This window comes from Salvelinus fontinalis, chromosome 24, assembly GCF_029448725.1.
Source record: "Salvelinus fontinalis isolate EN_2023a chromosome 24, ASM2944872v1, whole genome shotgun sequence".
NCBI classification, from domain to species: Eukaryota; Metazoa; Chordata; class Actinopteri; order Salmoniformes; family Salmonidae; genus Salvelinus; species Salvelinus fontinalis.
The window spans coordinates 28,897,577-28,919,408 of NC_074688.1; the positions used below are offsets into that span (position 1 = coordinate 28,897,577).

Below are 21,832 nucleotides of genomic sequence, written 5' to 3' on the forward strand. Positions count from 1 at the left end.
CCACTATTGTGCCTAATCTTTATTTTGGCTAGCTTCACAACACATAACCCGGTCCAGTCGAGGGGCACCAGCCAGATAACGTTAGCTTTGGGCAACAGGGTTAAGTAGTTGGCTCGCTATTTATTGAATTTCAATTTCAATAGGCGAACAACAAGTGGCTACCTAGCTAATACTTCATCACAAGGATTCCTAAATCATTGATAAGAATAATGAAAGTGACTGCAGTTTCTTCTGGTCATTGTTTTCAGGCTGGTTGGATGGTGCTAGCTAGGTAACGTTACCAAGCTAAAGCTAGCTAGCTAACCCAGAAGTTGTGGTTGAACAAGTAATGCTTTATTACCAACGCGGTATTGTAAACACATCGTTCGTGGCCGGTGTTTGCTTGTTTGCAGACGTTTTTGTACAGCTTTGACAGTGCTACTGATAGTAGTGGTGGTGCTTGGCTTGCACGTGCAAATTCAGAACACACAACATTCTATAATAGAACTGTGTTACTTGTGTCTCTTTTTTGACACACAAAGACCCAAACGGCGTTCCATACATAGGTCAATTAAACGTTATATATATAGATATATAAATGGGCAGTCATCACACTATCTTCTGTTCCATAAAGTTTCTGACCTCTTAAAAGAGGCATTGGTATGCTAACATTCAGGAGGGCTACGATCAAAGTACACTGAGAGGAAGAACAACATTTTGAATTGTGCCTGTCCTACACATGTCTATAGATAAGTACGTCTCTGTCTATAGAATACATCAGAAGACAAAGGAAACCAAGAGCAGTGGAGATGACTGACTCTCTTTACAGTACAGTTTTTATTTGCCAGGAAATAAATAATAATAAAAAAAAGCAAAAAGTCTAACAAAAATATAATAATAATGCAACACATCTAAGTAGTTGAGCCCAACAGCCAGAATACTCCCATTCAAACAATGTACAGCATTATATCTTTACTCAAAGTAGGGACACCCATTCATCTGGTAATGTTATGATCGATAAAACTTAGTTTTTCAAGTTTCCCCTCGGGGCTCCAGATATGCAAGTAGGGAAGGAGAGGAAGAGATACGTGTCTTATGATTACCCATCTGTTTACCATCATCACAAACACACTTAAACACAAACTGAAGCAAGATGTCAGTCTCATAACACAGTAAGAGTTGCTCTATATGAAATTTCTGTGCAGAGAAAAACATGAATTGTTACAACAAAAATTGAGTTTGTCATAGTTTAATACTGTTTATTTGTTGTTACTCATAAAGTGACCTAAGTTGTGTCATCTTAAAACATTGTTGAACATGGCAAAAATCTAGAGAATAGCTAAGTGTATCAGACAGTTACATTAAGTACATTACTCTGATAACATATCTTAAGAATGCGCTAATTGAGTGTCTGCTAAATTACTAAAATGTAATAACACTTTGCATACGTCCCAAATTACACCTTATATAGTGCACTACTTTTGACCAGAGCCCTATGGGCCTTGTTCAGAAGTAGTGCACTAAATATGAAATAGGGTGTCATTTGGGACAAAGGCTTCTTCTCCAGGTTGTTTTGATGCGTAACCATTAATGTCAGATACCAGGGAAGGAAGACATGAAAAGAACAATGTTACTAAAACCTGGGCCTGCTGGACACAATGTCATTCAGTGGACGATATCACAGCATATACTGTCAATAATGATAAACACACCTTTTATTCACAAAGATAGATATCCTTCAGAGTAACTGTTCTAAAGTTGAACTAGTCAGTCGGTTGAGAAATGTAACTAGTTCACGTGGAGGAGAGCCCTCGTATTGCCAGTTGACAGGTAGTAGAGTTAACCACACATGACATTACCCGGTAGAGTAAACTATTAACTGTTTTGTCAACAGTCATTGTGTGTACGTGTGTTTCTCATAGGTGTCCTCCACTGTAGAATGGTGGACTATACGGTATGTAGTGTGTATGAATTAAACATGGTAGGATGAAATACAGCCATGACATGATCAAACAATTCATAACTGCTAAATCCCAAGTAATGTTTCCATCATCTGACAATCACTTTGTCTTGAGGTGTCTAAATTGATTCCAATGTGGTTGCATTAAAATCAGAGTGAGAGAAAAGAGGACATTGACACCTAGTGTGCGTCCCAAATGGCACCCTATTCCCTATATGGTGCACCACTTTTGACCAGGACCTATAGGGCTCTGGTCAAAAGTTGTGCACTATGTAGGGAATAGGATGCCATTTGGGACGCATTGTAATATCCCACACTACAACATTATCCCAATGCCAAAAGTAAAACTCAAACTAAAAAGAGTAAAAGCGGGATGTAAAAGCTCTGGCCACCCCTCATAGCCTGGTTCCTCTCTAGGTTTCTTCCTAGGTTTTGGCCTTTCTAGGGAGTTTTTCCTAGCCACCGTGCTTCTACACCTGCATTCTAGCTGTTTGGGGTTTTAGGCTGGGTTTCTGTACAGCACTTCGAGATATTATCTGATGTACGAAGGGCTATATAAAATAAAATTGATTGATTGATTGATAGTGTTAAGTCGTCTCATACATTTAATCATGTAACATTACTACAAATCAATAAGTGGCTATGTACACCTAGTAGCCCACTACAGACCGGACCTATTTATCAAACACTCGCATACAAACCAACCACATACTGATAAAAATGAAATAAATAAACAAGTCAGCACCACACGACCGCAACACATTTCTTTTTTTCTATCATCACCCCTCCCCACTCATATCATACTGCAACACACAGTCTTCTGTAAAAGGTTGTGGGTAGGGTGCATTAATAGCAACACTGCAGTGCCGTTGCTTTAGCAACATGACCTCATCACAGGAAGTGCTCTAGTAGGAGGGGCTGTCTAGCTATTGCACTGGAGGTATTTTACTGGGGCACCCTATTCCATATATAGGATATCAAATATTTTTCCCTTAGTAGGGAATATATATATATTTTTCCTATATAGGGAACACAAACTACTTTTTGACCCCATAGAGCTCTGGTCAAAAATAATGCAGTACCTAGGGAATAGGGTGGCATTTGGGAAGAAACCTGGGTCATGACACCCCCTCATGGTCTGACAATAACACACCTGTCATGTCCTGTCCTGCACTGGCTATAGGTGGGGGAGAGAGAAGAATCAAAGATCGCTAGAGAGCTTTGTGACTTCGATCGATTGGATGACGCTGTGCAGCATTTAACAATCGATAGACACAACACACAAGTGTTCATAAAAATAATGATGAGCATTGAAAAGTAGAATGAAATTGATATATAAAGCCATTCAGACACACTGAAACACAGAAAAGTGCTGATGTTCTCGTTTGTTCTCACCCAGCGACTGGCTGATATGTGAGGAGTCATGATCCTCTCTGAGGGGTGTGGCAGTTGGGGGGGTGGAGAAAAGTGAGACACGCACACACGCGCGCGACGGGTCCTCAGATGATTGCAAGACTTCCACAGAGCAACAAGCTGTCAAGGTGCAGACACACATATACATAGACACACACAGTACATTTGGCAAAATACACTCCTCTCTGTGTCTACTCCATAATGATATAGACCACTAGTCCGTTAGTCCTTTTGTCTGTCTCTGTGCGGACTGCGTAAGGAGGGTAAGGCAGGGAGTTTATTTATTTAATAATGTCTCTACTGTGATACTGAAACTGTCAGTCAGCCCCACTGTCCTCCTGGACCCCGAGGGGCACCACAGTCTGAAGACTACACCATCTATCTCATACAGCCAACCAACCCCCCCCGGCCGCAGAGATATTCTCCTTCCTCTTCTTCTGAAACAACCACTCCTCCCTCCTCTTACTGCATTTCTTCTTCCTCCTGCAGCAGCGAGGGTCCAGCCAGGTCAAGCGGTAGGTAGGGGGTTCCAGTCCAGGTAAAGGGGTTCTATGCCATGTAGATAAAGGTGTTGATGTCTGTCTCGTCCCGTTTGATGTATTTGTGTTCGATGAGCCACTCGATCTGTTCCTTGATCATCTTCTTCTGGGGCAGGAACATGTTCTTAAGGATCTCTACCAGTTCTGTCTGTAGCTGGGCGTTACTGATCCTCTTCCTCATCTTCATAATCTGGATGATGGCCTCCTGGAGAGGGGTGGGTGGGTCAAACAACGTACAGCATTATATATCTTTACACATTCAACTGGTATTGTTATGATTGATAAAACCTTGCAGGGTGGAAGGCAGTAGTGCTCCATTAAAGTCTTTGGGGGAAAAAAGTGCTGAAACTTCAGATTCCTCAAGTTGGACCTTTCAATGTGTAAAGTTTACCTGGGTTCTTAATATTCTCAGCTGGACGATGCCCTCATTCTCCTCCTCTCTCATTCGCTCCGTGGTCAGCTGCAGTCGACCAATCAGATTAATCTTGCCCCTTTTTTGGACCTTGGAGTTTTTACTGAGAAACAGAGAGACTAAAGAACTCAATATCCGATCAGCCATCACACCTGAAACTGCTCCTCAACATTCCATCCTGGTCCTCAGTAGGAAACCATGACAACAAAGCTTTCATCAACATTCAAACTTCCCCAAAATGAATGATGAGTTAGAATACATACAGGTACATTAACTAAATAGAGCATGAATCAACATGGTAAGCCAACAGCGGTTGAAGTGAGGTGCAATTAAGGTTGCAAAACACTGCCATCTTTCCCAAAAAGCCCAAGTTTTCAAGAAATCCCTATGGGAATATTCCTGGATTCAGGATGTAATAAGCAGGGTAATCTGGTATGCTCCAATTATTACTTCTGAATTTGGGGAAAGTTACCAGAGTTTAGCAACCCCAGGTGCATTCAATGCCTTTATTAAGGTCAGGGGGCTAACACAATGTTGTGGGTTCAAAGCTACGTACATGAGAGAGAAGTCCTGGTTGACATAGAACAGGGTGCTGTCTGTGAAGTCTTTAGGGGAGGAGACTGAAGGCTCATAGGACAACACCTGTCTCTTCAGTTTAGGGAACGCTACCAGAGACTAGAGACAGAGAGGAGACAGCAGAGAGAGGGAGAGAAAAAGGAGAGGTCATTAGTTTGTTCTCTCAGTCTCTTCTCTGTGTATGAATTGTGTTTATATTGGCATGTGTGCTTTCCTTTTTCATTCCCAGAGAGTGTGAGTGTGTGTGTATAAAGTATTCAGAGTCTGTTTGTGTGTGTATGTTACCCAGAGTGTGCGTCGTAGCTCAGCATCGGGCAGCTCGGTGGCCAATTTAAGGTTCTCGAAGCTGATTCGCTCCCGCGGCCGCTGGTTCCAGGCAAATAGGACAGCCAGCTGAAAGGTCGTGACCTCCAGGTCATAATGACCCATTTCGTTCTTGAAGGTGATCTAAGCACACACACACACACACACAAAGAGGAGGGGGATCACTATGCCGTTGGACATGAGATGATAGAAATATAATCCATGGAAAAACTACTGAGTGTGTGTGTTTGCTGTGTGTGTGTGTGTGTGTGTGTGTGTGTGTGTGTGTGTTTGCGCGCATCTCCCACTCACGATGCCATTGGACATGAGATGGTGCCAGTGTAGTTTCCTCCCGCTGTGGTTCCTCTTGTAGAAGTCTTCTACCTCTGGGATCAGATCCTCCAGCTCAGTAGGCAGAGAGACAAACACCTTCTCACTGCTCCTCGACCACGCCCCCGCATTCAGGATCTTTATATTCACACTGTCAGCTGTAGAGAGAGAGAGAGAGAGACAGAAACAGAGAGAGACAGAGAAAAAGAGGCAGAGGCACAGAGAGAGGAAAAGAGAGAATTTGTGTTTTGCTATGGTACGCCAGCTGGTGGAGTATTGTGGCTGTGGTTAGTAATCACACAAGCTCAGGCCATAGGTCTAGGTGTTTGTTACCTGGTAAAGCCAGCTTGTTGTGTTTGTGCATCTCCTTGAAGACCTGGTTGAGATCATCCGATACTTTAATGTCCTGGAACATCCTGGCCAGCTTATTCACATAGTCTGCAGGCATCCCCACCTCCTACACACACACACACACAGACCCAGCGGAAAAAACTCAATCAAAAGGGGACATAGAGAGAGAGCGAGAGAGAGGGGAGAAAGAGTGTGTGTGTGTGTTCTTACCCTGAGCCACTCCACCATGTTCTCTTCTATTTCGCTGTCGGCTGAGATGTCCAGGATCAGTCTTCTGGTCAGGTGGGCTTTATGGTACCTCATAAACACATCCTTATTCTGAACATACTTCAATACCAGCAACTAGAGAGAGAAGGGAGGGAGGGAGAGAGAACACATCCTTATTCTGAACATACTTCAATACCAGCAACTAGAGAGAGAAGGGAGGGAGGGAGGGAGGGAGGGAGAGAGAACACATCCTTATTCTGAACATACTTCAATACCAGCAACTAGAGAGAGAAGGGAGGGAGGGAGGGAGGGAAAGAGAACACATCCTTATTCTGAACATACTTCAATACCAGCAACTAGAGAGAGAAGGGAGGGAGGGAGGGAGAGAGAACACATCCTTATTCTGAACATACTTCAATACCAGCAACTAGAGAGAGAAGGGAGGGAGGGAGGGAGGGAGAGAGAACACATCCTTATTCTGAACATACTTCAATACCAGCAACTAGAATAGGTGGGGGGCAGGGTAGAAGACAATGGATGCATCCAATTTCTACACCCTTCTCCGAAAGTGCACACGTCCCGTCATGCATTTCACAACAGACAATGCTTAAAGCACCAATCCCATGCTTGAGAATCAGGGCTCATTCTACAGTACTAGGGGAGAGTCTCACCACTTCTTTGAGTTTGAGTTCTATCTCCTCTGACGTGAGTTTCTTGCTCAGGGTTGTTTTCCTCAGCAGCATGTCACAGTAGTTAGCTAGCAGCTCTGGACACTTCGACTCTGGCTGGGTCTTCAGACCTACCCTGTATAGACACACACATATTAATAGTACACATAGAAATCTAATTACTAGAACAGGCCTCCACATTCAAGGCTGGCTGCGTCCCAATTCTCCACCCTTTTTCTGAAGTCTACATGTTTTTCTGAAGTCTACATGTTTCCTCCAGCCAATGGTTACACAACTCATATGCTTTTAAATCCATGATGTGGAGTTTGAAAATGCACCCCTCAGGAAAAGGGTGAAGAATCAGGATGCAGCTCATATTCTGTGATGGGTGGACTAGCAGCCATATTGACCCATAACCAAAGAATATAATATAAACATACAACCCAGGTTTGTCTCACCCTTTCTGTTTGAGAGGCAGCTCCAGTTTAAAGATGGTGGCATCGTTCACCACAGCTTTGTAGGCCTGAAGAGAAACACAGAACTGTCAAACCTCCCGCTACCCCCCCTTTGTTTCTCTTCCTCCATCCATCCCCCTTTTCTCTCCACCCCTCCATTCCATCTGCTCTCTTCACCCCTTTTCTCTCGTTTAATGTCTCTGCCCTCTCGTCCCCCTTTTTTTCTTTTCCATCCCCCCTTCTCTCCACCCCTCCGTCTCCTCCCTTCACCCCCTTTTCTCTCACTGTATGCATGTACATTACCAGTCAAACATTTGGACACACCTGCTCTTTCAAGGGTTTTTTATTTTTTCTACATTGTAGAATAATAGTGAAGACATCAAAACTATGAAATAACACATATGGAATCATGTAGTAACCAAAAAAAGTGTTAAACAAAGCAAAACATATTTTATATTCTTAAAGTAGCCACCATTTACCTTGATGACAGCTTTGCACACTCTTGGCATTCTCTCAACCAGCTTCATGAGGTTGTCACCTGGAATGCATTTAAATTAACAGGTGTACCTTGTTAAAAGTTCCTTTTGTGGAATTTCTGTCCGTCTTAATGCATTTGAGCTGATGGTTTCGGATTTCTAAACTTTGAATATTATTAGTCATCAGTTATATTAGAGACATAAGGTGTGCCATAGTCTAGGGTCTACACCAGAAGTTAATGGGTATCTGTAGGAGGAATGGATAAGGTAGATGTAGTTAAGCTTGGAATGTACTGTGTGACGGGAAGACGATCACATGTTGGCAGGCACTGATAAGGGTGGAGAGCTGTGGATTAGTGAGGAAGGGGGTCAGGTCAGATTAAGGGAGAAGAAACAGTTTATTGCCCGTATCACTTAATTTCCTGCCTAGCAACAAAGATAAAATGTTTAGAGAGAAGGAGGAGATTCCACCCCAAATTGGGGTATATATATATACCACCACTCGTGGAACCATGTCTTTGTCTTATGTAGCTGTATCGACCCAATGGGTGAATAAAATTGGTTGGAGCTTTCATAGTGTCTGTTCATTTCTTACTCTGATATTTAGAACCTAACAGAGCCAATCAGTTGTGTTGTGACATGGTAGGGGTGGTATACAGAAGATAGCCTTGGTAAAAGTCCAAGTCCATATTATGGCAAGAACAGCTTAAATAAGTAAAGAGAAATGACAGCCCATCATTACTTTAAGACATGAAGGTCAGTCAATCCGTAATATTTCAAGAACTTTGAAAGTTTCTTCAAGTGCTGTCGCAAAAACCATGAAGCACTATGATGAAACTGGCTCACATGAGGACCGCCACAGGAAAAGAAGACCCAGAGTTACCTCTGCTGCAGAGGATAAGTTCATAAGAGTTACCAGCCCAAATAAATGCTTCACAGAGTTCAGGTAACAGACACATCTCAACATCAACTGTTCAGAGGAGACTGCATGAATCAGGCCTTCATGGTCAAATTGCTGCAAAGAAACCACTACTAAAGGACACCAATAAGAAGAAGAGACTTGCTTGGGTCAAGGAACATGAGCAATGGACATTAGACCGGTGGAAATTTGTCCTTTGGTCTGTTGAGTCCAAATGTGAGATTTTTGGTTCCAAAAATGTGTCTTTGTGAGATGCAGAGTAGGTGAATGGATGATCTCCGCATGTGTGGTTCCCAACGTGAAGCATGAATGAGGAGGTGTTATGGTGCTTTGCTGGTGACAATGTCAGTGATTTATTTAGAACTCAAGGCACACTTAACCAACATAGCTACCACAGCATTCTGCAGCGATATGCTATCCCATCTGGTTTGCACTTAGTATCATTTGTTTTCAACAGGACAATGACCCAACACACCTCCAGGCTGTGTAAGGGCTATTTGACCAAGAAGGAAAGTGATGGAGTGCTGCATCAGATGACCTGACCTCAACAATCACCCAACCTCAACCCAATTGAGATGGTTTGGGAAGTGTTGGACCGCAGTGAAGGAAAAGCAGCCAATAAGTGTTCAGTATAATTGGGAATTCCTTCAAGACTTTTGGAAAAGCATTCCAGGTGAAGCTGATTGAGAGAATGCCAAGAGTGTGCAAAGCTGTCAGGAAGCCAAAGGGTGGCTACTTTGAAGAATCTCAAATATAAAATATATTTAGATTTGTTTAACACTTTTGTGGTTACTAAATTATTCTATATGTGTTATTTCATAGTTTTGATGTCTTCACTATTATTCTACAGTGTAGAAAATACTAAAAATAAAGAAAAACCCTTGAATGAGTAGGTGTGTCCAAACGTTTGACTGGTGCTGTATGTGTATGTGTGTACCTTGTCTCTGGCGGTGAGGAATCGAGGGTCATCCTGAAAAGCCTCCTTCACCAGTTTACTGAAACGGTTAAACAACGTCAGCAGCTGCTCCACGTACTTCTCAGAGTCCTACACACCGGAATAAAAAGAGAAACATACAGATATACTGTATGTTACAGATAGATTTTGAGTGAGTGTGTGTGTGTCTGTGTGTATATACATGTTTTACTACACTTACTAGTATCAGAAGTCCTCACAAAAATAGTAAACCAACTAAAATTCAGAGAAGTGAGGACATTTTTAGGCTTAGGGTTAAAATTTGGGTTAGGTTTAGGCATTACAGTTAGGTTTAGGAGTTAGGGTTAGGTGTTAGGGTTAGGGGTTAAGGAAAATAAAATTTTAAATGATAATCAATTGTTGGTCCCCAAAAAGTCCTCACAAGTATAGTAAGACATGGCTCTGTGTGTGTGTACATACAGAAGTGATAGTCTCTGCAGCAGCCACCATATCAGCCAGCCCAGCGTTCATGATGTGATCCTCCAGATCTTTCAGCATGGGCTCTATCCCACTAGGAACCTTATCCATCAAGGAAAACATCAGGTGGAGCTCTGCAGGGTGAAGGACATTAACGTCACACAACGAAGGACCCTTTCTACAACCGGTCCCAAGGTTGGTAGGTAACAGTAGTAATGTAACATGTTACTCACTGTCTGTCTCGTTGCGTTTGATCATGCCGGGACATTCGGCCAGGATGGTTTCTTTAAACGACGTTACCAGAGCGTTCACACAACATTCCATCAGCTGGAGAGAGACAACAGAGACTAACATTGGTCTACATGACATCTACATCATCATCTCTTGACTGTGAATATGAGTTTAAACCAGTCTATACAGCCTCATGGGTAAACCGTCTACTCACAGCTTGGACAGAGTTACATTCACGACGAGTCTCAAGGTATCGAACTGCCCTCTTCTCCTCTTCTCTTAGCTTTGTGTCTGCCTGCAAGACACACACACAGTCAGTGAATGTATACACACTCACTGAGAGACATTGTCACAACACACACACAGAGCACAGTCCTTACATATTTCATGTAGTTCTGGACTCCGTTCTGCTGTAGGTATGATGGGGCCTGTGTTCTGTAGAACCTCTCAGTTGAGTCCAGGTAGGCCTTCTCAAAGTTATCTCTGTATATCTGGAGCTTGTCTTCAGGGTTAGAGCACAGGTTGACTACACACACACGCACACGCACACGCACACACACTTTGTCAAAATACCGAAAACATACCATACTTCACAAAAACATCCCATATAAAATGTGTGGATGTTAGCCACTCAGGGTGTATATGTCCTACCGTATGATTCTCGTACTCCTATAACCAGCTGGGAGTCAAAAGCCTCTCCCAGCCTCTCAGCGTGAACCAGCTTCATAGCACTGTCCTGAAGACGGCTCTTTATGTTGGAGAAGATTGACTCGTTCCATGTGTCCAACATCAACTAGAGGAGAGGCAGAGGGGGATATATATATAAATAAGAGAGAGAGCGAGAGAGAAAAAGCAGGACAAGACAGTTTATGAATACCATCAAAAAGAAGAGCATTGTCCATCTCTCCCCTCCTTGCGTATGATGCTGTACTCTACATAAGACTCATTGTTGCTGCCCTGCCTCTCTCCTTCCTCCTCTCCCTCATTCCCATCTCCTCACCTTGCGTACGATGCTGTCCTCAACGTTAGACTTCTTGTTGCTGCCCTGCTTCCCCATCAGTGTGATCTCCAGCTGACAGAAGGGTTTGGGCAGGATGTCACACTGCGTGAAAAACTTCCTCCACTCCACAATGTAGGCCTTCAGTAACGCTGTGTCATCCTGGTGACTCAAAACACGCTGCCATGGAAATACATGGCAGAGGTTAGGTCAGAGACAGGTTGCATAGGTAGAGGTTAGGATTCAGAGGTTTAAGGGTCAGCCTCTTGCTTACAACTGTTATCACTGTACTGGAAAGGTGTGTGTGTGTGTGTGTGTGAAGAATGGCACATTCCAACCTCAAATAGGATTTCAACCATTACCGAAACCCTTCCCCTGTAACCCACTGTTCCACTTACGTTCTGAGCTTGTTTGATGAAGTCTAGGATGTCTTCTTTGAGCGCCTGGTGGATCTTAGCTGGGCCCTTATCATCCCACAGACACACAGCATGGACATCTCTGCAACACACAATAACAAGCGTAGGGTTTTTGTGTGTGCGGTGCAGTATGTGTGTGTGTCTTCTGTGCAGTTTTGTGTGGTGTGATGCAGTGTGTGTATCTTACGAGAAGAGGTCGAACCACTGCTGCTTGGTGACAGCCTCCTGTCTCAACAGCTTGAGAACAATGGGCCTCATCAAGTCCCACTTGTCCTCAAACTGCAAGGAGCCTTTATTCTGGAGAGAGATGATACTACTATTACTACTCACTACAACTATACTGTTACTACTCAGGGTCGTATTCATTAGTACACACGGTGGAAAATGTTTGGCAACAGAAAATGAAAACAAGCATTTATTTTTGGACAATTTCAAGTAGTCACTCTCTGTTTCGGCCTGTTTGCTTCTATTTTGTGCCTAGTGAATATGACCCAGTACTCACTACAACTACTGTCAAACTGCAATGGGACATTATTCTGGAAAGAAACTGAAACAATTACTTTTACTACCTGTTACTTAGTATCTCAGACTACAGAGAGCCTTCACTCTGCAGAGAGATGACACTACTCACGACCACACTACACAGTATCTAGAGCCATTCATTCTGGAGAGAGACGAGAACAACACTGCTCCTACTTACTAACCCATTACCCAGTAACTTGCTACTGGCGCTGTTCTGAATCAAATTGTATGTTCAATAGTAGTTTTCTATTATATTCTTTTAAAACATAACGTTACAATGGTTTAGTTCGCTAAAATGAATCCGGCTTCAACTAAAACCTTAGCTACAGACAACAGTGTAGTTGCACCCAACTCTGATCAATCTGTAGCAGTCAAGACTGCATGCGCTAAAATAAATCCTACTTCCACTAAAACCTTAGCTACAGACTACATTGTCAACAGTGTAGTTGTACCCAACTCTGAACAATCTGTAACAGTCAAGACTGTATGTACAGTTTGTTGTGCTGGAGAACTGACAAACAGAACTAATGTAATGTTAGCTTGTCAATTCAGCTGATTGTTCCACCACCTGCACAAGCCTTCTGCATATTCTCTTACAGTTTGATGTGGACAGACAACCGTTACTACAATGAACTGTGAATTATATTATTGATTAACTATCAATTTAAAAGACGAAATGCTTATGCCGGTGACAACTGTATTGCACGTTAGCTAGATGGCTGGCTAGCTAAATTGTCTTAGCATCCCTTGCTAGCTAACTATCAAGAGAGACCTTTCTGATGCCTTAAATGCAACAACAACTAAAAACTGTCAAACAGTGTTCGTGGTCGGGTTTGTTTTTAACTCATTCATTAACTTATTTACATCCAGACTATCGGCATCCGGCGCATAATTACGTGTTCAAATCCAGGTAAAATGTTGAAATTAAGAGGCTCTTACCTTTAACAAATTAGACGTCGCCATGTTTCCTCCAACTTGTGCCCTCCTCGCGCAGTCTCGCGAGAGTATGGTTGAACGGATTTAGGTAACGTAGCTTCCAACCTAAAAATAAACAGAGAAAAAGGCTAGATATTTGTCCAGTTTACAGTATTGTGTAATGACATTTTTAACTGCCCTTTTTATGTGCTGCTCTTTGTCAACTAAATGTACATAAGACACTGCACCAACTAGGATATTGCAGGTGTTGGAAAGTAAATACAGTAGGCCACAGTTGCCTGGGCTGGGCCAGTGCTAAACTTAGCTGCCATGGACTTGACTGCCATGGAACCACTGAGTTCTATTAAAGGTCAGTGCATGGTATGTACAGTAGCTATGTGACTTGGAGACAAGCAAGTAACATAGAGAAGGGATATGTGCCCTGTTCAAATCCACACAGCCTTCCCCTTTCCTCTTATTTCCTTCCTTTATTCATTCAAGCCTTTCCTCCCACTTTCCTTCCTTGGGTGGAGTAATTACCTAGCTGAAATGAAGTAATCACTGATCTAAATACCCCCAACCCCCTCCCACAGTTTCACACACACACATTTTCACCCACTTTGTACCATACACTTTCATCACTACTGTAACACCTATCATCTGAAAACACTACGTAGTCTTTGCACTTTGATTAGAGAACACTGTTAATCATTCAGCCCAGGCAGCACAGTAGACATTTAAAAGCCCCAGGACAGGCAGCACACAGCAGTGTATTCCCCATCCCAGGACCCCACTGTTACAGTGAGACAACATGGCTGAGAAGGACCCAGAGAGGATTATAGCTACAGACCCCAGAAATAATTATGATAGAAAATGCCTTATTATCCGGAAGCTTCTGAAGTTCAACCCTAAAGAAGTGTTTACATGGTGAGTCTGTGGGGAGAGAAAACTCAACTGGAGAGAGAGCGAGAGATGTTATATCAGTGATTATCTGCATTCCATCTCGCAACCTATCCTTTATATAGTGCACTACTTTTAACCAGCTCCCTATGGGCTCTGATCGAAAGTAGAGCACTATATAGGGAATATGGTGCCATGTCGGACAGATAGTGACATAGTGGAGATCTATCAATGTCTAAGAATGGAGGGTGTCCACTGTCCAGTAGTTGTGAATGTCCCTGGCGGCTACCATACAGATGCCTGGACTGAGTTGTGATAAAACCCTTATGAAGACTATAGGGCCGAAATATGTTGGTGTTACCAAGAAAGACACAGCTTTATCAACGTCTACTGTCTTCCAGAGTTGCTGAATTTCTGCTTCACTTATGCTTTGTCCTAACAGGCAGCTGGTGAAGACAGTAGCCATGGGTCAGGGTTTGGCTGTTCTCATGTGTGGTACAGCAGTAACATCCCAGTACCTGGCTTCAGACTACCACGTGGACGCGCCCATGCTCCAGAGCTTTATGAGCTACGCACTGCTCTGCATCACCTACACCACCGCTCTGCTGTTCAGAACAGGTACACACACACACACACACACACACACACACACACACACACACACACACACACACACACACACACACACACACACCAACGAGCTGTTCTGAAGAACAGGTAGTCTCTCTCTCTCACACACACCACCCCAGGGCACTCCTCATCAGAATATTGCAGTTGTGAACTCTATAAAATGTTATAATTGTGTAGCAGTGCAATAACCTCCAGGCTACCCTCTCCTAACGTACTGTAGGGGATGGAAATATGTTTCAGATTTTAAAGAAGAGGTGGTGGAAGTATCTCCTAGTAGGCTTGGTGGACGTCGAGGCTAACTACACAGTGGTTAAAGCTTACCAGTACACTACACTCACCAGTATACAGGTCAGAACTACGAGAGGGTGTGTGTATGTCTGTATGATTTTGTGTGTGTGCGAGTTTGCGTGCCTGCGGGCATGCAAGTGTTTATGTGTGCATGTGTGTGTGTGCTGAGTTATGTCAATGTATGTGACTATTCTGGTGTGTCTCTCTGTCTTCCAGCTGCTGGACTGTTTTGTGATCCCTGTGTTGATGATACTCTCATGCTGGTTCCTGAAGACGTGCTACAGACCCGTCCACTACATATCTGTGTGTGTCTGTCTGCTGGGGGTGGGGGCCATGGTGGGAGCTGACCTACTGGCTGGACGAGACTTGGGATCCAGTAAGAACCCACTCCATTCATTCGTTAATTAATTAATTATTTCATTCAATCTCTCAGTTCATATCATAATAAATAGTAACATATTAACCTCACCTCTTTCCACATCCTCCTCTCCTATCTCGCTCCTCTCCTCGCTCTCTCCTAGCCTCAGACGTTCTGCTAGGTGATGGCTTGGTCCTGCTCAGTGCCAGTCTATATGCTGTGTCTAACTTGTGTCAGGAGTACACCGTCAAACACCTCAGCAGTGTAGAGTTCCTAGGCATGGTCGGCCTGTTCGGCACACTCATCAGTGGCATACAGCTGTAAGTGTGTGTATTTACGTGTGTGTGCGCATGCGTGTGGATGTGTGTTGAGGGTACATGTTCGGGGAGAAGGTAGTAGAATGGGAATGTGGTTGATTTGAGTGGTCTGCTGTGTTCCTACAGGGGTGTTCTGGAGCATAACAACGTGGCAAACATCCAATGGGACTGGAGAATCGGTTAGTACCACATAAAACAAAATATACAAGTAACTGGCAAAATAAAATAAACTCTTGCGTAAATGAGGGATTCATAGTATATTGAAAGCAGGTACTTCCACACAGGTGTGTTTCCTGAGTTAATTAAGCAATTAACATCCCATCATGCTTAGGGTCATGTAAAAAATGCCCAGTTGCACATTATTTTGGCTACCATGACTGGAAGAAGAGAACTCAGTGACTTTAAAAGAGGGTTCTCAAAGGTGCATAGGGGGTGTAAGGGTGTGTGTGTGTGTGTGTGTGTGTGTGTGTGTGTGTGTGTGTGTGTGTGTGTGTGTGTGTGTGTGTGTGTGTGTGTGTGTGTGTGTGTGTGTGTGTGTGTGTGTGTGTGTGTGTCAGTCACCAGATCTCAACACAATTGAACACTTATGGGAGATTCTGGAGCTGCACCTAAGACAGCGTTTTCCACCACCATCAACAAAACACCAAATAATGGAATTTCTTGTTGAAGAATGGTGTCGCATCCCTCCAGTATAGTACCAGACACTTGTAGAATCTATGCCAAGGTGCACTGAAGCTGTTCTGGCTCGTGGTGACCCAACGCCCTATTAAGACACTTTATGCTGGTGTTTCCTTTATTTTGGCAGTTACCAGTATATTTGTTGACATTAAAAAAATCTTTTTTAAATGATTAAAGAGACAGGACAGTGTAGAAGAAGGAAAGTAAGGAAAGGGTTTGTTACAAAGTAGTTGTGGGTCCGCAGATTCGGTAGTGTAAACGACTAGACCACCCCAGGGCACCGGTTATTACCTCTCTCTTAGGGTTACAGACGTGGTGGTGGTTACAGATGTTTTGGTGGCAAGGTTACAGAGAGTACAGAATGTATGCTGTGTTAGCTTGCAGAAGTACAGTTTCAACATACAGCACTTTGCTGCTTCTTATCTTGGGTTTTATGGGAGCTGCAACAGTTGATCTTCCTTGTTAATAATACTTTCTGCCCTGTATAATGACTGTATGTGTTTTCTGTTCAGGCCTATTGTTCTCTGACTACACCCAGTACAGCTGTATGAATGAGTAGAGAGAGTAGAGTAGTAGGACTCTGTTGATTCCAACTTGGGAAATTGTTTAATCACCACAAGCATAATCAATGATTACAAAACACAAGACAAGGATCAATAATGTTCAGATAAGAACACATAATAAAATATTTAAAAAACACATGCACCTTTGGAGTGATCAGAGAGCCACGTAAAACATATTAGAAATGCTGTTGTCGGTCATACTCTGCAAAAACAAGGATCAGCAATGTATAGTATAGTATGTTCATTTTATAATGTATACTTCTTCTCTCCCCAGGCCTGCTGTTTGCTGGCTATGCCCTGTGTATGTACATCCTGTACAGCTGTATGCCCATAGTGGTCAAGAAGACCAGTGCTACAGCAGTCAACCTCTCCCTCCTCACTACAGACCTCCTCAGCCTCTTCTGTGGTCTGTTTCTCTTTCAATACACGGTTAGTGCACACACACACACAGCAGAAACACTGAGGATAGTGGGTACAGTAGGTTGAGCCATTTGACAGTTCAGTTAGTGATTGTGTTTCTGAACAGATAAAGAGATGAGTTAATCAATGATTTAATGACTCCATAGATGGATGATAGATTGATTAATTGCTGCTAAACTATGTCTGTACTCGCGGTAATCTCTGTCAAACTTGTCGAATCTAATCTCTGTGAGATCAAGGAGACAGTAGTAAAAAGATCACCCAGAAACAGAGATAGAGCAGTCCTGATCACAGGACACAGCTGACCTTATCTTAAAACGTCTTAGTCCAGCAGAGAAATCCCCTGGTCACCGTGTCCCTGTTCAGTGTATTGATGACTGTTGTTAACGTGTAATCTACTTTGGCCTCATATAGCTCATCTGGTGTGTGTGTGTGTGTGTAGTTCTCAGGTCTGTACATTGTGTCTCTGGTGATCATCCTGGTGGGCTTTGTCTCCTTCAACGCTGTGGCAACGACCCCTAACCCTGCAGACCCCATCCCCCCCTCTGTGGGCTGGAAGGAGGGTGGCTATGACAACCCTGATGACATAATCAATGAAGAAGTGGTGGTGGCAGTCTTGGAGGAGCAGGAAGAGTAAGAGGGTGAATGCCCAGGGGTATCGTGGAATCAGAGAACACAGTATGAGGAAGTACCGGCGATGTGATCTGATCTACCAGACGAGCACTTCCCAAGAGTCTATAGCTGTTCATCTCCTTGTCTCCTTTCTTTCATTCTTACCATTCTAACAGATCTACAAATTCACCAGTGTACAGTTGAAGTTGGAAGTTTACATACACTTAGGTTGAAGTCATTAAAACTTGTTTTTCAACCACTCTTCAAATTTCTTGTTAACAAACTATAGTTTTGGCAAGTCGGATAGGACATCTACTTTATGCATGACATAAGTAACTTTTCCAACAATTGTTTACAGACAGATTATTTCACTTATAATTCACTGTATCACATTTCCAGTGGGTCAGAAGTTTACATACATTGAGTTGACTGTGCCTTTAAACAGGTTGGAAAATTCCATAAAATTATGTTATGGCTTTAGAAGCTTCTGATCGGCTAATTGACATCATTTGAGTCAATTGGAGGTGTATCTGTGGATGTATTTCAAGGCCTACCTTCCAGCTCAGTGCCTCTTTGCTTGACATCATGGGAAAATCAAAAGAAATCAGCCAAGACCTCAGAAAGAAATGGTAGACCTCCACAAGTCTGGTTCATCCTTGGGAGCAATTTCCAAACGCCTGAAGGTACCACGTTCATCTGTACAAACAATAGCACGCAAGTATAAACACCATGGGACCACGCAGCCATCAAACCGCTCAGGAAGGAGATGCGGTCTGTCTCCTAGAGATGAATGTACTTTGGTGTGAAAAGTGCAAATCAATCCCAGAACAACAGCAAAGGACCTTGTGAAGATGCTGGAGGAAACAGGTACAAAAGTATCTATATCCACAGTAAAACGAGTCCGATATCGACATAACCTGAAAGGCCGCTCAGCAAGGAAGAAGCCACTGCTCCAAAACCGCCATAAAAAAGCCAGACTATCGTTTGCAACTGCACATGGGGACAAAGAGCACTTTTTGGAGAAATGTCCTCTGGTCTGATGAAACAAAAATAGAACTGTTTGGCCATAATGACCATCGTTATGTTTGGAGGAAAAAGGGGGAGGCTTGCAAGTTGAAGAACACCATCCCAACCGTGAAGCACGGGGGTGGCAGCATCATGTTGTGGGGGTGCTTTGCTGCAGGAGGGACTGGTGCACTTCACAAAATAGATGGCATCATGAGGATGGAAAATTATGTGGATATATTGATGCAACATCTCAAGACATCAGTCAGGAATTTAAAGCTTGGTCGCAAATGGGTCTTCCAAATGGACAATGACCCCAAGCATACTTTCAAAGTTGTGGCAAAATGGCTTAAGGAGAACAAAGTCAAGGTATTGGAGTGGCCATCACAAAGCCCTGACCTCAATCATATAGAAAATGTGTGGGCAGAACTGAAAAAGCATGTGCGAGCAAGGAGGCCTACAAACCTGACTCAGTTACACCAGCTCTGTCAGGAGGAATGGGCCAAAATTCACCCATCTTATTGTGGAAAGCTAACCGAAATGCAACAGAATACTAATTGAGCGTATGTAAACTTCTGACCCACTGGGAACGTGATGAAAGAAATAAAAGCTGAAATAAATAATTCTCTCTAGTATTATTCTTACATTTCACTTTCTTAAAATAAAGTGCTGATCCTAACTGACCTAAGACAGAGAATTTTTACTAGGATTAAATGTCAGGAATTGTGAAAAACTGAGTTTAAATGTATTTGGCTAAGGTGTATGTAAACCTCCGACTTCAACTGTATGTACAGTATAGGTGTTTGGTATTAGTTGTAATATTTCTCCACTAGTTGGCAGGAGGAATAATAAATACATGTTTTATTCCACATTCATTGTGGGGTGTGTCAATTTAATGAGTGAGTCTTCATTGATCTCAAACATAAACCCAATTAAGCAAGATATTTTCACATGAAGATATACATTTTCTATGTTAACTGCAGGCCTCAATGCGTGAAACATAACCTGATTAAATAATAATACATTGAGACAAAAAAACAAAAAACATACATACTTGAAATCTTGGAATGAGGTCGCACGTTGAGTATTTTTCACTTCATGTCCTCGCGTGGCTTCGCACTTCCCGTAGGATAGCGAGCTGTCCGTGGTGCTGAAACCTTTACTAGCACGCGCACAACATTGTTTACAGACATCGGATCAGATCAGCTGATCAAATCTATGGACAAAAAACGTTGTTTTTCCCGAGGTAGTGCTCGTCAAATACTTTATTATAAACAGTTAGCGAACTAATAGTCTGCTTTGTGATTCACTCAATATATGATGCTAAACAAGGCACAGAAGCAATACTACTGATCTGCTTTGGGATAAATAATAACTGACATGTAGACACAACCTCCGTGTGTTCACAGACAGTTGAGATATAATAAGGTAGACTGCATGCAAATGTTATTCTTACCCCTCTCCCTCTGTCAATCAATCTTCCATCTCTCTCCCTGAATCCTAAACTGTCTAACCAGCTCCACAGGAATGATCTATAGATAGACTACTAGGCTATAGAGCTTGCACAGGCCCCATATGGAAAATAATCATGAAAATCTAATAAGAATCTTGAATGGCAGAAGAACATTATTTTTCCAAAAATCTAGGTAATCTGATAAGGATCTAGTAAGATGTTGTATGTTTTTCCTTATATGGCAGTGTTGTATTTGTATATGTGTTACTTATATGACATATGTAACAGTATAACTTTAAACCGTCCCCTCGCCCCGACACGGGCGCGAACCAGGGACCCTCTGCACACATCAACAACTGACACCCACGAAGCGTCGGTACCCATCGCTCCACAAAAGCCACGGCCCTTGCAGAGCAAGGGAGCAACACTACTTAAGTCTCAGAGCAAGTGACGTAACTGATTGAAATGCTACTAGCGCGTACCCGCTAACTAGCTAGCCATTTCACATCCGTTACACATACACAATTGAATACATGATTGTGGTGCATTTCCTACAAAGAAATGGTAAGACATATTTGAGACAAAATATATGAATTATGTTCTGAGAATGTAACCTCTAATAAATAAATGTTTTTCTTATAGGTTTCACATTGTGTTTTAAAAACAATGACAATTACTATAAGAAAACTACAGTATTTGTAAATAAAAGTTCAGATATGAGATTCCAAGGTTAAGGCTGGGTAGAACCTCCTACTAGACAGTTGATTCATCTACAGCTATGCCTTTGGTCTCCCATCCAGAGTTTTAATGAAATCCAGCCCTGACTACTACCAATGTGCCATTGTGAGAATGATCGTTGAAAGATCCCCACTTAATAACTACATAGACTCACTGCTGCTATCAAAGCCATTCCTCCTCCTCCCCTCCTCTTCCTTCTCTCCTCCTCCACCTCATCATCCTCTACCTGTCCTCCTCTTCTCATTCAGTTGATGCCCCTAGTTTGCATAATATACAACCTTAGAACATAAAACTGATAATAACGTTTTTGTGATTCTGTCCCGGGCTCTGGAGCGATCATGGACCCACGGTCTGAGGGATCCGACTCCCAGTCCGAGGGAACCGACTTCGTTCCCTACGATATTCCCTATATTCTGGATCACAGGTCTGAGCTGTGTGTGTTGGAGGCTCACAGCCAGCAGTTACTGGGCATGCTCAGATTGTTCAGAGAGAAAGGCCTGCTGTTTGACTTCACTGTAACAGTCCAGGAACAGACCTTCCCCTGTGTCCTGGCAGCCTGCAGCAACATCTTCAGGTTGGTGTGTGTGTGTGTTTGCTCTAATGGTTCTCTGTCTGAGTGTGGGGATGGGATGGTACCCTGGGTAACCAGCTGTACGCTGCTACCTGGACTTATTTCACTCTGGAGAGATGGTCATCGCCCAACGAAAACGTAGACATGCTGTTCCAACTCGTCTCTTTCCTACAGGTACACTACAACAGGGGTAACCCATCAGGGGTAACCCAAATTACACCCTACCCTATGCCCTACTTT

The 21,832-nt window shown here is 43.0% G+C and overlaps 2 protein-coding genes across 2 annotated transcripts; one reads left to right on the plus strand and one right to left on the minus strand.

Moving 5' to 3' along the window:
- Positions 1-783: 783 nt before the first annotated feature.
- Positions 784-13,137, minus strand: LOC129822244 (cullin-5). The gene is made up of 19 exons (XM_055880354.1): positions 13,084-13,137; positions 11,810-11,919; positions 11,605-11,704; positions 11,210-11,386; positions 10,861-11,002; positions 10,590-10,735; positions 10,424-10,504; positions 10,212-10,305; positions 9,982-10,112; positions 9,526-9,633; positions 7,197-7,261; positions 6,742-6,874; positions 6,074-6,205; positions 5,846-5,969; positions 5,495-5,670; positions 5,165-5,326; positions 4,860-4,978; positions 4,283-4,406; positions 784-4,096 (listed from the first exon to the last, which is right to left on the minus strand). Exons 1-19 carry the CDS (start codon positions 13,105-13,107, stop codon positions 3,902-3,904), a joined length of 2,343 nt encoding a protein of 780 aa, XP_055736329.1. The 5' UTR covers positions 13,108-13,137; the 3' UTR covers positions 784-3,901.
- Positions 13,138-13,870: 733 nt separating this feature from the next.
- On the plus strand, positions 13,871-19,623 carry LOC129822649 (solute carrier family 35 member F2-like). Its single transcript, XM_055881011.1, has 8 exons — positions 13,871-13,986; positions 14,402-14,577; positions 14,810-14,937; positions 15,094-15,253; positions 15,399-15,555; positions 15,679-15,731; positions 17,068-17,222; positions 17,656-19,623. The coding sequence occupies exons 1-8, from the start codon at positions 13,871-13,873 to the stop codon at positions 17,848-17,850; spliced, it is 1,140 nt and encodes a 379-aa protein (XP_055736986.1). The 3' UTR covers positions 17,851-19,623.
- The last annotated feature ends 2,209 nt before the right edge of the window (positions 19,624-21,832 follow it).